The sequence below is a fragment of the Tenrec ecaudatus genome, chromosome 12 (assembly GCF_050624435.1).
Source record: "Tenrec ecaudatus isolate mTenEca1 chromosome 12, mTenEca1.hap1, whole genome shotgun sequence".
In the NCBI taxonomy this organism is placed as follows: domain Eukaryota; kingdom Metazoa; phylum Chordata; class Mammalia; order Afrosoricida; family Tenrecidae; genus Tenrec; species Tenrec ecaudatus.
In genome coordinates, this window is record NC_134541.1 from 33,307,741 (window position 1) to 33,319,872 (window position 12,132).

At 50.6% G+C, this 12,132-nt stretch overlaps 1 protein-coding gene across 1 annotated transcript in view; it reads left to right on the forward strand.

Moving 5' to 3' along the window:
* The window catches only part of TGM3 (transglutaminase 3), a 176,499-nt gene that overhangs the window by 142,043 nt on the left and 22,324 nt on the right, over positions 1 to 12,132 (forward strand). Inside the window, exons 2-7 of the mRNA XM_075527964.1 lie at positions 363 to 556; positions 870 to 1,097; positions 1,677 to 1,795; positions 3,240 to 3,368; positions 7,266 to 7,443; positions 7,533 to 7,668. Coding sequence (XP_075384079.1) covers positions 363 to 556; positions 870 to 1,097; positions 1,677 to 1,795; positions 3,240 to 3,368; positions 7,266 to 7,443; positions 7,533 to 7,668 — 984 coding nt within the window. The remainder of the gene's footprint in view (positions 1 to 362; positions 557 to 869; positions 1,098 to 1,676; positions 1,796 to 3,239; positions 3,369 to 7,265; positions 7,444 to 7,532; positions 7,669 to 12,132) is intronic.

Sequence of the window (12,132 nt, forward strand, 5' to 3'; positions counted from 1 at the left end):
ACTGCTTGGGTGCAGCTTCACTGAGCACTGGGCTCATTCTCGAGGGCTGAGTGACGATGATCAGGTGCAGCGGGGTACGGCCCTTTTAGCAGTCTGAGGAGTACGTGCGCAAGTTCAACTCCTAAAGGGACAGAACCCTTTTGGTAAGCTTAAGGTACTGGCGTTAGGAGAGCTGAGCCTGGAAAGACGGAATGGGAACAGATGGTAAAGTTCTTGCAATGCAGCATCAAGGTCTTTGGTTTTGGAATGTGATTCCCCCTAGAAGTTTGGTTTTGCCCTGACTACTCCCTCACCAAAAGCTGCTCCTTTGGTATCTTGTGCTGTTTTCCCACGCCACCATTCTTTGCCTCCCCAAACTTTAGCCCCTTCTTTCATCTCCCAACTTTAGAGCCGTCATCTGTGGAGTGGAACGTGTCCTCCAACAGGCGGGCACATCACACCGACAAGTTCTACAGCCCAGAACTGATCTTGCGAAGAGGCCAACCCTTCATCATCTCAGTGAGCTTCACGGGAAATGTGCGCTCTGGGGAAGATCTGATGTTCACCGTCTCCACAGGTACCCGCTCACCCATCTCGGACCTGAGTTGCCCTTGGGCTGTGTAGACAGCTGGAGATAGTAACACTAGGGTCACTGAGTCTTGGGCTCCAATTCAGCCCTGCCTTTCAATCAGTGTGACCTTGGACAAGTTGCTAAAGGGTCACCATCTTTAAATCGAGGGGGATTTGGTCCCCATGGCCCCTCAGGGGCATTTCAGAGATATCATTCCATGTCCGTCAGATGACGTTCCCATGGGTGGTCCTGGAAGGGGATCTCCCCCCAGTCTGGCTAGCACGCTCTGATTTCCATGGTTCTCTCTCTTCTTTGGCAGGCCCCAATCCCTCCGAGTCAGCCAGGACGAAGGCCGTGTTTCCACTCGCCAATGGGACAAGAGACGGCTGGAGTGCTGAGCTTCAGTCCAACCAGGGCAATACTCTGACCATCGGCTTCTCCAGCCCTTCCAGTGCACCCATAGGACGATACACCTTGGGCCTTCGGAGCTCCTCCTCCTCTGTGAATCTTGGGATGTTCATTCTTCTCTTTAATCCTTGGATGCAAAGTAAGCATTGAACCACCCTTACTGCCAGCTGCCTACTAAGCGGAGCCCATGAGAAGGTGGTGGTGGGGGGGGTGACTTCCCGTGGCTCAGGTTGGACTAGGCAGTGTACGGGCTATGGAAAGAGCACAGAGGCCAGAAGCCAAAGACCTGCTCTGCTGCTTACCAGCTGGGTCACTGGGCACTCACTCTACCATGCAATGGATTTTGTTTTCCTACTGTCTCCTCTAGGGCTGATAGGGGCTTTGAGCATGCTAGAATTTTTAAAAAGGTGATGACCACAGTATAATTCTGCACATGGAGACAGTCTCTTGCCCAAAGGAGCATCGGTAGTGAGCCAGGTCTCCGTCCCCGAGGCCAAATTTGCAGACACCCAGCTCCTCCAGCTCTGCATTCCCACCGCCTTTGAGTTGTAGCAGGGCAGCCCAAAGCTACAATCTGAGATGGGGCTCTGAGGGAAGGGCTGAAGTGAAACGTCCTCCAAGCTTGGTACTCAGGAGAGGAAGGGCAGGCGAAGGATTGACCTCTCTGGCTCTCTGTAAGATACTAGTCCACATGATATCTACTCCATGTGTCAAACAGATGATAGCGTCTTTATGAATAACGCCGCCGAGAGAGAGGAGTATGTTCTGCAAGATGCTGGCATCATCTACGTGGGAAGCACAAATCGCATTGGCATGGTTGGCTGGAATTTTGGTCAGGTAAGGAAGGGGTCAGAAGGAAGCTGGAGGGCATGCCCTGTTGCCTGAGGAGCTCAGCAGCAGGTCCTATGGACAGGCAGAAAGCCCTCATCTACCTCTGCCTGCCCTTCCACTCACCCATCCATTCATCCAGAAGACACTCAGTGGCCACCTATGAGGTGCCAAGACCCAGGCTGCACCCTAAGGAGAGAAACTAAGAGAGAAGTGGGACAAAGTTGCTGTCTGTGGGGAGCTCGCCATGCAGTGAGCACAACAGGCCTGTAACTGACTAGTGTGATGAAGTAGAACTGGCACCATGGCCCACAAATAAATAAAAGGCACTCGGGACAGAAGGAAAATAGATTTAGCTTCTGCTTTTTAGCCCATGGGAAAGCAAAGTGAATGTCCCTTGTTGTATGCACTAGACCTGTCTAAGCCTTAGTCTCTTTGTCCTTTATTATCCCAGCCCCCTTCTGAGTCGCCAGTTTCCCTGGTTTGCTCAGCTTAGAAAACCTTCAGGGGCGTCCCAGACCTTTTCTTTTTCCCAGAAGACAACCCTTCCCACAGTCAGCGAGACCAGTTCTGTTTCCTCCTGTGTGTGTGTCAAATGTCCTGTGAAGAAATAAAGTCAAGTATAGCATACCGAACATCTAGAGATGAAAGGTGGGCTGGTTTTGCTAGCGTGCTCAGGGAACGGTTTCTTTTAGGAAGAGACACTTAAGGGGAGACCTGAGAAGGTAAGGGGGGGGGGGCATAAGTGTCCCAAATAGAAAGAACCAAACCCAAACTAAACTCACTGTCATCGCTTCGATGCTGGCTCACAGAGACCTTATAAGACAGGGCGGAATTGCCCTGTGGGTTCCCGAGACTGAGTGCAAAGCCCCATCCTCCTCCCGTAGAGCTGGCTGGTGGTTTCGAAGTGCTGACTTTGCAGTTCGCAGCCCAATGTGTAACCACTACGCTGCCAGAGGAACAGCAAATACCAAGTCCCCAAGACAGAGGGAACATGATCTCCAGGGATCAGAACTCAGTTTGAGAAGCACAGAGTTTAAGCTCTGATTTATGAAAATGGCTTCAAATCCATCTATAAGCAGGATTGTATTCCAGGAGGCAGATCATGTGCTCATGGTCACGGCCTGTCAGAGCCAGCGGAAACTGTGAGGTGTGGGTAGCCCAATCCCTCATGTTACAGAGCGACGTCCAGGCTTGCGTCAGAGTGTGTCATGGCCTGCTCCCTCTTGTGCACAGCGCCTTATGTATCCAGAGCGCGTTGGATGAGTCAGTAGGGCAGATGGGTGGTCAGGCGGCTATTCCTCAGCTGTTCTCAGTTCCGGAAACGAATGGTGGAAGCCCCCAGCTCGTTCCTGTGACTCGCCGGGGTGGCTCTTGTGTCCCTTGATTAGCCTAGACCCCTTGTCATTTCTCTCAATTTAACATTGTATGCCCCCCCCCTTTTTTTACACAGTTTGAGCAGGACATTCTGAACATTTGCCTGTCGATCCTGGATAGAAGTCTGAATTTCCGCCGTGACGCTGCTACTGATGTGGCCCAAAGAAGTGACCCCAAATATGTTGGCCGGGTACTGAGCGCAATGGTGAGTAGCAGGCAAAGGACAATAGCAAGGTGTTGCCACTTAGTGAGCACTAACTATGGGTTGCAGGAACTGCCCTGGCGGCTTTGTGGGTCGTTAGGCTGCTAACTGCAAAGGTCAGCCACTCCGCCAGAGAGAGATGAGGTTTTCCACTCCCATAAAGAGTTACAGTCTTGGAAACCCACAAGGCCAGATCTGCTCTTTCCTGTAGGGTCGGTGTGAGTCAGGATTGGGTTGCTGGCTGTGAGGGCTTCAACTATGGGCTACGTGCCTGCACTCACCATGCACACCACCTCCTGGAGCCGATTCTGGCCCAGGGTGGCCCAAGTGTGTGCCGCTGTAGAGCTGTGCACCACAGAATTTTCAGATTTTTTCCAGAGGTAAATCTCCCAGCCTTTCTCCCAAGGCATCTGGGAGTGGATTTGAAGCGCTAACCTTGCAGTTAGCCTCCAAGCACATTCAGTGTTTGCAGCACCCAGGGACTCCTTACAAAATACAGCCCAAACAGCTCTGTACGATTTCCGAAACAGGAAATCTTTAGGAAGAAGGCAGCCTCATGTATCTTCTGAGGAATGGCGGGTGGGTTTGAACCACTGACCTTGCAGGTAGCAGCCCCACACTGAGGATAATGGACTTGGTAGCTATTATCCCATTCTGTAAACGTGGCATGTGGAGCTCCTCTGGACTCACGGACTTGGCTGAGGAGCACTGGGTGTGAGTGGCAGAAGGAGGGCAGGAGCAAGATCTATCTGACTCCAAAGCCTCCCTGAATTGGGAGGTGTTTCCCAGACGACAAGGAGAACTTGTCCTTCGGTGCCCCAGGGACAGGAGGAAGCCAAGCCGAGACTGGTTGCATTAGTGAGTACCCTGGGAAAGGAGGCAGGTCTCTGGCGAATCACGGTGCTGAGCACCTGGGTACCTTCGCTTAAGATCGGTTTCCTCCACTGCACAGGGGGCTGGGTGTCAGGATGGCAGGCCACCAGCCCAGCCCGCTCTTTATCTTCAGCTGGGGGACCAAAGCTCAAGAACTACAGTGGCCTGCTCATCACCACACAGCCTGACTATCACATCAGAGCCAGGTCTCAAGCTGCCTGCCCAGGGCCTCTTTCCCACACCACCCACCCATCCACAGAGTCCTCAGAGGAGCCCACCACTCTGCACATGTTCCATGCCAGAAAGAAAGGGCCACCAGAAAGTCTCCCAATAGGGACCAACCTGTTAGAAAGTCACAAGCTAGGAATTCAAAATCTGGAACAGTTCCTTCACTCTGATCCCTTTAAATCAAATAATTGCTCCAGTATATATTTTTGTCTTTTCTTTAAAAACCCCAACAACTGATTGATATTTTTATAAGATAAACAACTGATTAATGACCTTGGCCTTTCGTGCCCTCTTTACTTTCAAGTTTGGAAGATCTCCAAGTTAATGAATTCTTGACATGGTTAAAATTCGCACAGCCTGTAGGCTGCATGATACATTTTGGGGGAGAAATCAGGGTGAGCTTTTTGTACCAATTGAGGCTTACACTGGGCCTTGCTGGGAAGGCACAGGGTGGGTGGGGGGTGGGGTGGGGGGAGGCAGTGTGGTTCATTGGCAGAATTGCTACCTGCCAGCTGAGAGACCTGGGTTGGATTCCTGGTCAATATATCTTCTGTGCAGCCCCCATCCTGGTCAGTAGAGGCTTGCCTATCGCTTGCCTGGACAGGCTTCAGCAAAGCTTCCAGTGTACGAAAAACTAGGGGGAAACCCTTGGGGATCTACTTCCATAAAAACCAGCCAATGAAAAACCCAATGGATCCCACTAGCCTGATCCAAAACCAATCAGAGGGATGTGTAGCACTGGGCAGCACTTAATTCCCATTATGGATGGGTTCCTCGAAAGTCAGGGCCCACCTGGACAGCAGTTCATAACAACAGCCCACCACGGGGTCCAGGGGAGTTGGAGACAGTAAGGAAAGGGGTCAGGACTAGAACAGCCCCAGCATAACAGACAGGGGAAGTGAGGCTTACGCAGAACTTCAAAATCCAGGGAAATTGGAAATCTAATGGTCTGGGAGGGAGGAGGGGGCTGGAAAGCCAAGGCAGGGATGAAGGGAACCCGGTAGCCTTTGGAGGCTGAGGAGAGTGGGTGAGGCTGCTGGCTCCTGCAGCTGCTGACTCACGCAGCCTCAAGACAAACCGCTCTAGATGGGTGCAGGTCTCCTCGGCTGCACCTCCCCAGGAGCTTGCCAGACCTCCTGGTTGGGCTGAGCCCTGAGCTAGTTGTGGCTTGTGCAGAGCTTTGAAGCGCTCAGCCAGAGATGACCCTCCTGATTACTACCATGGTGGTTCAGGAGATGGGGGCGTGGCCACACCATCTTCCCTCTCAGGAGAGGTCTAGTATAGCCCAACCTGTAATACCAGGCCCTCCCATTTGGGGGAGGGGGGGCAAGCTCTCCTACTGAATCCAGGAGCCCAGAAAACCCACTCTCACCACCTTGCCACTTGGGGGTGGGGGTGGGAGGGCAGTTAAGTGTGGCCCATGCGTCCAAATACGTGTAAAGTCATAAGTCATTCAGGAGCCATATCAAAACCAAACCTGCTGCCTCCCCCAAAAGAGGGAGACAAAATCATTATTTCTCAAGAGAAATATGCTCCTTGGGGAGCATGTTTCAGCCTCTATAGAGTTGGGCTAAATGACCAAGTTCCACAGACAGGACACTTGGCTTCTTAGAACTTCAGCAACTTCTGCTGTTCACCTTCCCTGAACTGGAAGATGAAAAACGGGGCCCCGAGCGGAGAACTGACTTGGCCAAGCTCAAAGAGCTGGCAAGAGGCAGGGCTGGGCTTGCAACCCAGCTTCTTGCTCCCTTTTAACTTGTGATTCTGGAAGCGTTCTGACACACGCACAGGGAGAAGGGCGGGTATAAAGAATCCGTGTGCCCATCACCTGGCTAATCTCCTGGCTACAGCAATTACGAGCTCAGGGTCAGTCTTCTTTCATCTCGAACCCCCTGCCCCTGCGATCTGATACATCGCAGACATTACATCACCCCACTGTGAAGAGCGCACCCTGTGTCTCGAAAAGGTAGTGGACTCTTGACTCCTCACACAGTGCTCTTTTACACCACCTCATGCGTGTCTTGCTTATGTTAGAGTGTGCTCTGGGGTAAATGAATACATACATGGGGGGGAGCAATAGTTCATCTTCATTCTTCCAAGAAGTTAGCCGCTTGTTGATTCTACCTCACTGTGACCCTAGGTAGGGGTCTGAGACTCAAGTCCTTAGGGGAGCAGGCAGCCTCGTCTCTCACCTGTGGAGTGGCTGGTGGGTTTGCAACACCAACTTTGCAGTTAGCAGCCCAATCCCCAATCCCCCAGGGCTCTAAAAGAGAGGTCCAAGCCATGGACTCACGTCAGGTGTCTGTGCCAGCGTAACCGCTCTTACAAGGACACGCAAGCTCCATTTCCCGTCCTGCCTTGCCAGTGGCAAGCTGCAGTCTCCAAGATGGATGGATAGATGGATCAAGGGCAGTTAAACTTCACCCATTAGCCACTAGTCGATGCGCTTTTCAATCCACCAACTGTTCAGCATGTTTAAAAACCAAATCAGTTACCACTGAGACCATTCCAACTGGTGCTGCAAAGTAGAACTGCTCTGTGGGGTTTTCTTGGCCTACCTTCTCTTCCAGCACCACTGGCTGGGTTTAAATGGCCAGCCTTGGGGTTGGTAGTCTAGTGCACATCATTTACCCCCACCCAAGGGCCCAGTTCACCCACTACAGGGATGTTACTACAGTTACAATGTCCCAGGTCCGAGAAAGACCAGGATAAGCCCACAGCTGAGCTCCCACCTTGGGCTCTCACGTGGCCGTCTGTGGGAGAGGGAGAGGCTGACTCCTCTGGGGCTCTCCTGCCCAGATCAATGGCAACGATGAAAGTGGCGTGCTTTCTGGGAACTGGAGCGGCAACTATACCGGTGGCCTGGACCCCAGGAACTGGAACGGCAGCGTGGAGATCCTCAAGGAATGGAAACGATCCAACTTCAAACCCGTGCGCTTTGGCCAGTGCTGGGTCTTTGCTGGGACCCTCAATACAGGTACTTCCAGCATGCTATTCCTCTCCTGGGCTAGGGGGTACCCTCTCCACTGGCCCCCCGAGTCCTCAGACTGACCTGACTTGTTGCAGTGTTGAGGTCTCTTGGAATTCCCTCACGAGTGATCACCAACTTCAACTCGGCTCATGACACAGACCGGAACCTCAGCGTGGACGTGTACTATGACCCCCTGGGGAACCCCTTGGACAAAGGCAGCGACAGCGTATGGTGAGTGTCAGGCCCTCTCCTGTACTCAGCACACCCAATCGGAGTAGCACCTTACCCTCCCCATTCTCTGCAACGCACTTTGAAACAGGAGCGGGTGTAGAGGAGAGATGCTGACAAAGCCGCCTAGATGTGTGGCAAGACCCAAACCACCTGCTCTCAGGATTCTGCAGTCACATGGTCTGCTGAGCGGGCTGGCACAGGGGAGGGTTTGGCTCAGGGAGTCTGCAAAACTGCCCAGCATTATCAGGGTCTATTAGGTTTGTCAGGTATAATGGACAATGTGTAGCTTTTCTTCATGTGAAGAAAAGAATAGCCATGTATTTTCTCGGATCGTATGTACTTACTACTATGTTCTGTAACTTCTGGATTGAAAAGTGAGATGCTTTCACTACAGCTGGACCTAGCCACGACTGTGACAGTGCACTTGTATGCATATAAACAAAAAAAAGCACACTCACTGTATGCAAGTACACACACCTAATTTAGACTAGATGTCAAATGGAAATAGGTTATGTAAAACTTTCAGACAGGCAGAGTTAATGGTCTGAAATGTCACCCCCCTAATTCACAATCTTTAAAATGCATTTAAATAAATAAACAAATATAAAGACCTATACCCATAATTGCTTACAGCAGTATATGTCATAAAAATAGATGTTTTCTCGGCTATTTAAACGTATAGTTGATATCAAGCTATTACCATATGGCAACCAAAAATAATTATGTCTGTATCTGTTGACGAGGCGCTCTGGTGGTAAAGCAGGTTGTGCGTCACACTGCTAACCACAAGGACAGCAGTTTGAACCCACCATCTGCTCTGCAGGGAAAGATGAGGGTGTCTACTCCTGTAAAGATTTAGTCTTGGAAACTTAGATGGCAGCTCTGCCTAGGCCTATAAGGCTGCTCTGAGTCGGAATCAACCGGGTGGCAGTAAATTTGGTTCAGAATATATCTGTATATATACAGATATCTCTGTGTGTTCATGTGTATAGGTCAACACTCTCATCTTAATACATTTCAAGGATACACACACACCCACACACAACAGTGCACCCCCATAAACCAAACCAGCTTGAGGGCATCGAGTCAATGCTGACTCATAGAGACCCCCTGTGGGTTTCTGAGACTATAACTGCATATAGGAGTAGAATGCCCCGTCTTTCACCTGCGGAGCTGCTGGTGGTTTCAAACTGCCGACCATACGGATCGCAGCCCAACATGTAACCACTACACCACCAAAGTTCCCCATAGATTTGGTAGAACAGCCGTATGGCCCTTAGTACCTTATTTTCAGGTATTCAACATTCCTTTAGAGATTCTCGAAAGGAAACCTATTGTTAAGGAGGTTCCAGCCCATTGCAACCCCTTAGAGGAAGGTCGACCTGCCCCATGGGCTGCCGTCTTTCCAGACAGACTGCCACAGCTGTCTTCTACAGTGTCTGGTGGCTTTGAAACACCAGCCTTTCCATTAACAGCCAAGTGCTGACCCCTTGCACATCCGGGTTCCTTCACATGGAGACAACAACCTATCAAACTCACTGCCATCCAGTCGATGCCAACTCACAGAGGCCCTTTAGGACAGGGTCCCACTGCCCGGTGAGTTCCCCACTGTGACTGTTAGCGGGAGTAGAAAGCCCCACCTGTCTCCTGTGGAGCAACTGGTGGTTTTAAACTGACTTTTCGAATCAAAACCCAACAGGTAACAGATCCACCACCGGGGCTCCTTACATTGAGATGGTCTGTATAAAATACGTTCTTTGCTCTCCCCAGATCAGTAGGTCTAACTTTTCTGAATGGTGGATAGGGTAACTAATGAAATAAAATGAAAATCAGAGTGAGGGGGAAACGTGTTACTGAGCAAACTGTCTGCGCCAGCAGCTGTAGTGCTCGGTGAGCACCCACAGCTCCATGGGAAGCAGGAATTCTGTCCTTCCCCCGAGGTCCCTCGGAATCCCTGGGCTTTATTGCAAAAGTGTCTTTGAGGACTTCCTTTCTTGACCCGTACGTACACAATGTTCTAAGGACACTGCTTCTTGAGGCGAGGTTTTACCTTCCAGCTTCTCATCCATGAGGGTCTTTTCTTTCTTTCTTTTTCCCACCATTGTATGGCTACTTCATCCCCATCCCCACAATAGTTCACTCCCAGCAAGCAGAGGTGTCAACCATCACCAGTGCTAGGACATTTTCTTCTTCCTTGTGCATATCGCTGTTTGTGTCATCAGTTTTCCATTACGGCAAAACTATGCACAACAAAACGTTCTCCGGTTCAACCACTTCCGCATGTATCATTCAGTGAGTGTCTTTGACTCCCCCTGGTTTTTCCTATCGTTTCTGCGCGTGCAGTCCCACTGCTGCCTGTGCTGGCTGCTGGGATAGCCCAACTTCTGACCTCAGTCACCTGCACAAAAGGAAAGCCTTAGCCAGACAGAGGGCTGGGTCTTTGTGGGGTGGTCTTTCTTTGATCATCCCACACACTCGATCCTGCGTGGAGACTGGACAGCTTAAGCTTCGTTCCGGTCCTCTGCTTAAAGCATTGTGCTGTTGGCGAGGGGGAATGTCATTCGGAGAGGCCACTTAGCTACAGAGGGTGGTGTTCAATACAGGCAGTAAGGGCAGTGGGAACTCAGAGAAGGAGTCTTCAGGGGGCTTCCCGGAGACCGGAAGGTGGGGCTCGGAAGTTTGAACATGGAGTAAGATCCGGATCTCTTGGTTACCAGTCTAGGCTCCCATCCCACATCAGCGGAATAATTCTAAATTAACAGTTCTAAATAGGATGACCTCTGGGGCTAGGGAGGCCAGTGCAGAGATGCCATGTGTTCCACTGCCATTTCTGTGGCTAGTGTGCTGGGCCCAGAAGCTCTGACTGCTTCCCAAGGCCCCTGCCACTCCTCACCCCAGACCCTCCAACACTCATGGGCCCTTACTGAACCTTTCCGCGAGAGCAGCGAGAGCTATGGATCTTTCCCCGCCCTCTCCCCTTGCCGGATGTGAGGAGCAGCACATGACCATCTCAGAGCAGGGGGCCCGGTCCCACTCCATACTGCTAGGAGACTCATGGGTGCCACGCCACGTTGGTGGTCCCATGTGTCTCTATTGGCAAAATGTCCGACTAGATGATCTCTTAAATCTCTGACCAGCTTGTGTTTTCATTCAACTGAAATCCTAAGACCCCCTCCTACTTTTTGCCTGAAACCTCTCCCTCCCAAGGGAGCTATGGCATCTTTTTATACAAATTGCCCCCTGGGGGGAACTGAACCTAAGAATGTTTCCTGCCTAGGGTGAAACTACTAACCTTCTCGGTGAAGGGAATTTGGACACCATACTCTTTGAGGTTTGGACAGAAAACAATTACATGTTCCAACATCCTTGGCTTTAGAATCCTGTCCAGATTTGCTTGAAACAACAGAATATGAGGATCGAGCGAGGCCGTGCATCCGAAAGTGCTTAATAATAATCACAGTAGCAGCAACGAACAATTACTGAGCAGCCACGAGTGTGTCGTGTACAGTCCAAAGTACTTACATGCACACTATTATTCCCGCCCATTTGAGAGTCCAGCAAACCAAAGCCCAGAAAGACTGAATAATTTACCCAAGGCCCACAACTAGAAAGTCGTAGAGCTAGGATCTGAACCAGGGCAGTTTTGTGCATGTTAAAGCATCGCAGACATTCTAGAGAACGCTGTTATGGTTACAGACTACTATTTGAGAAATAGAACAACTCTTAGCCTGAGATTGCCCAGAAGAGGTTGACTATACCCCATCTAGGGCTTTCATTACATTGGGTGCTGCTCACTCAGGGACGGGGTGAAAGGATCCCTTGAGCACCCAGTCAAGTGGAGAACCTATAGCTCTTCAGCTCATCCGTAGGCAGGCAAACACCCCAAAGTGTTGTCCCATAGGTTCCATGAAGGCAGGTGGCAGGCCCAAAGTCACACTATGTATTAATGTCTGCAGAAGACATGGAACACTGTCCCTTTCACTAGGACTTGACCAAGTCAAAGCACAGTAGAGCTGGATGAAACTTCAGATGGGGACATGCACATTTTATAGTCCAGCAAATAGGCCAGAGAGAAATGGCTTGTCTAAGAGCAAGCACCTCGAGACATTTAGTCATTCAAATGCATAACAATGCAGAGAGTTCCATAACTATTCTGTGCCTCATCTTAGTAAAATAAAAGGTCAGATCAAGGTGCCTTTGTATCAGCCTCACATCCTCCAGTGGGTAATTTTCTTTTAAACTATTCTGTTCATGGCAATGGTTTGGCCTAAGAGGCACAGCCTCTTTTCTTCAAAGTCGGATGCCTGGGGGAGCTTGCTGAATGTTTCTTTGGTGGTGGGCCCCTCAAAAGGAGAGCTCCAGGGCCCACCTGGCTGCCAAACTGCAGCAACCAGATGTTTTGGACTAGTTGGACCAATATTTTCTTTGTCTTGACATTTCTGGCGTATTTTCTTAACTAAGTTG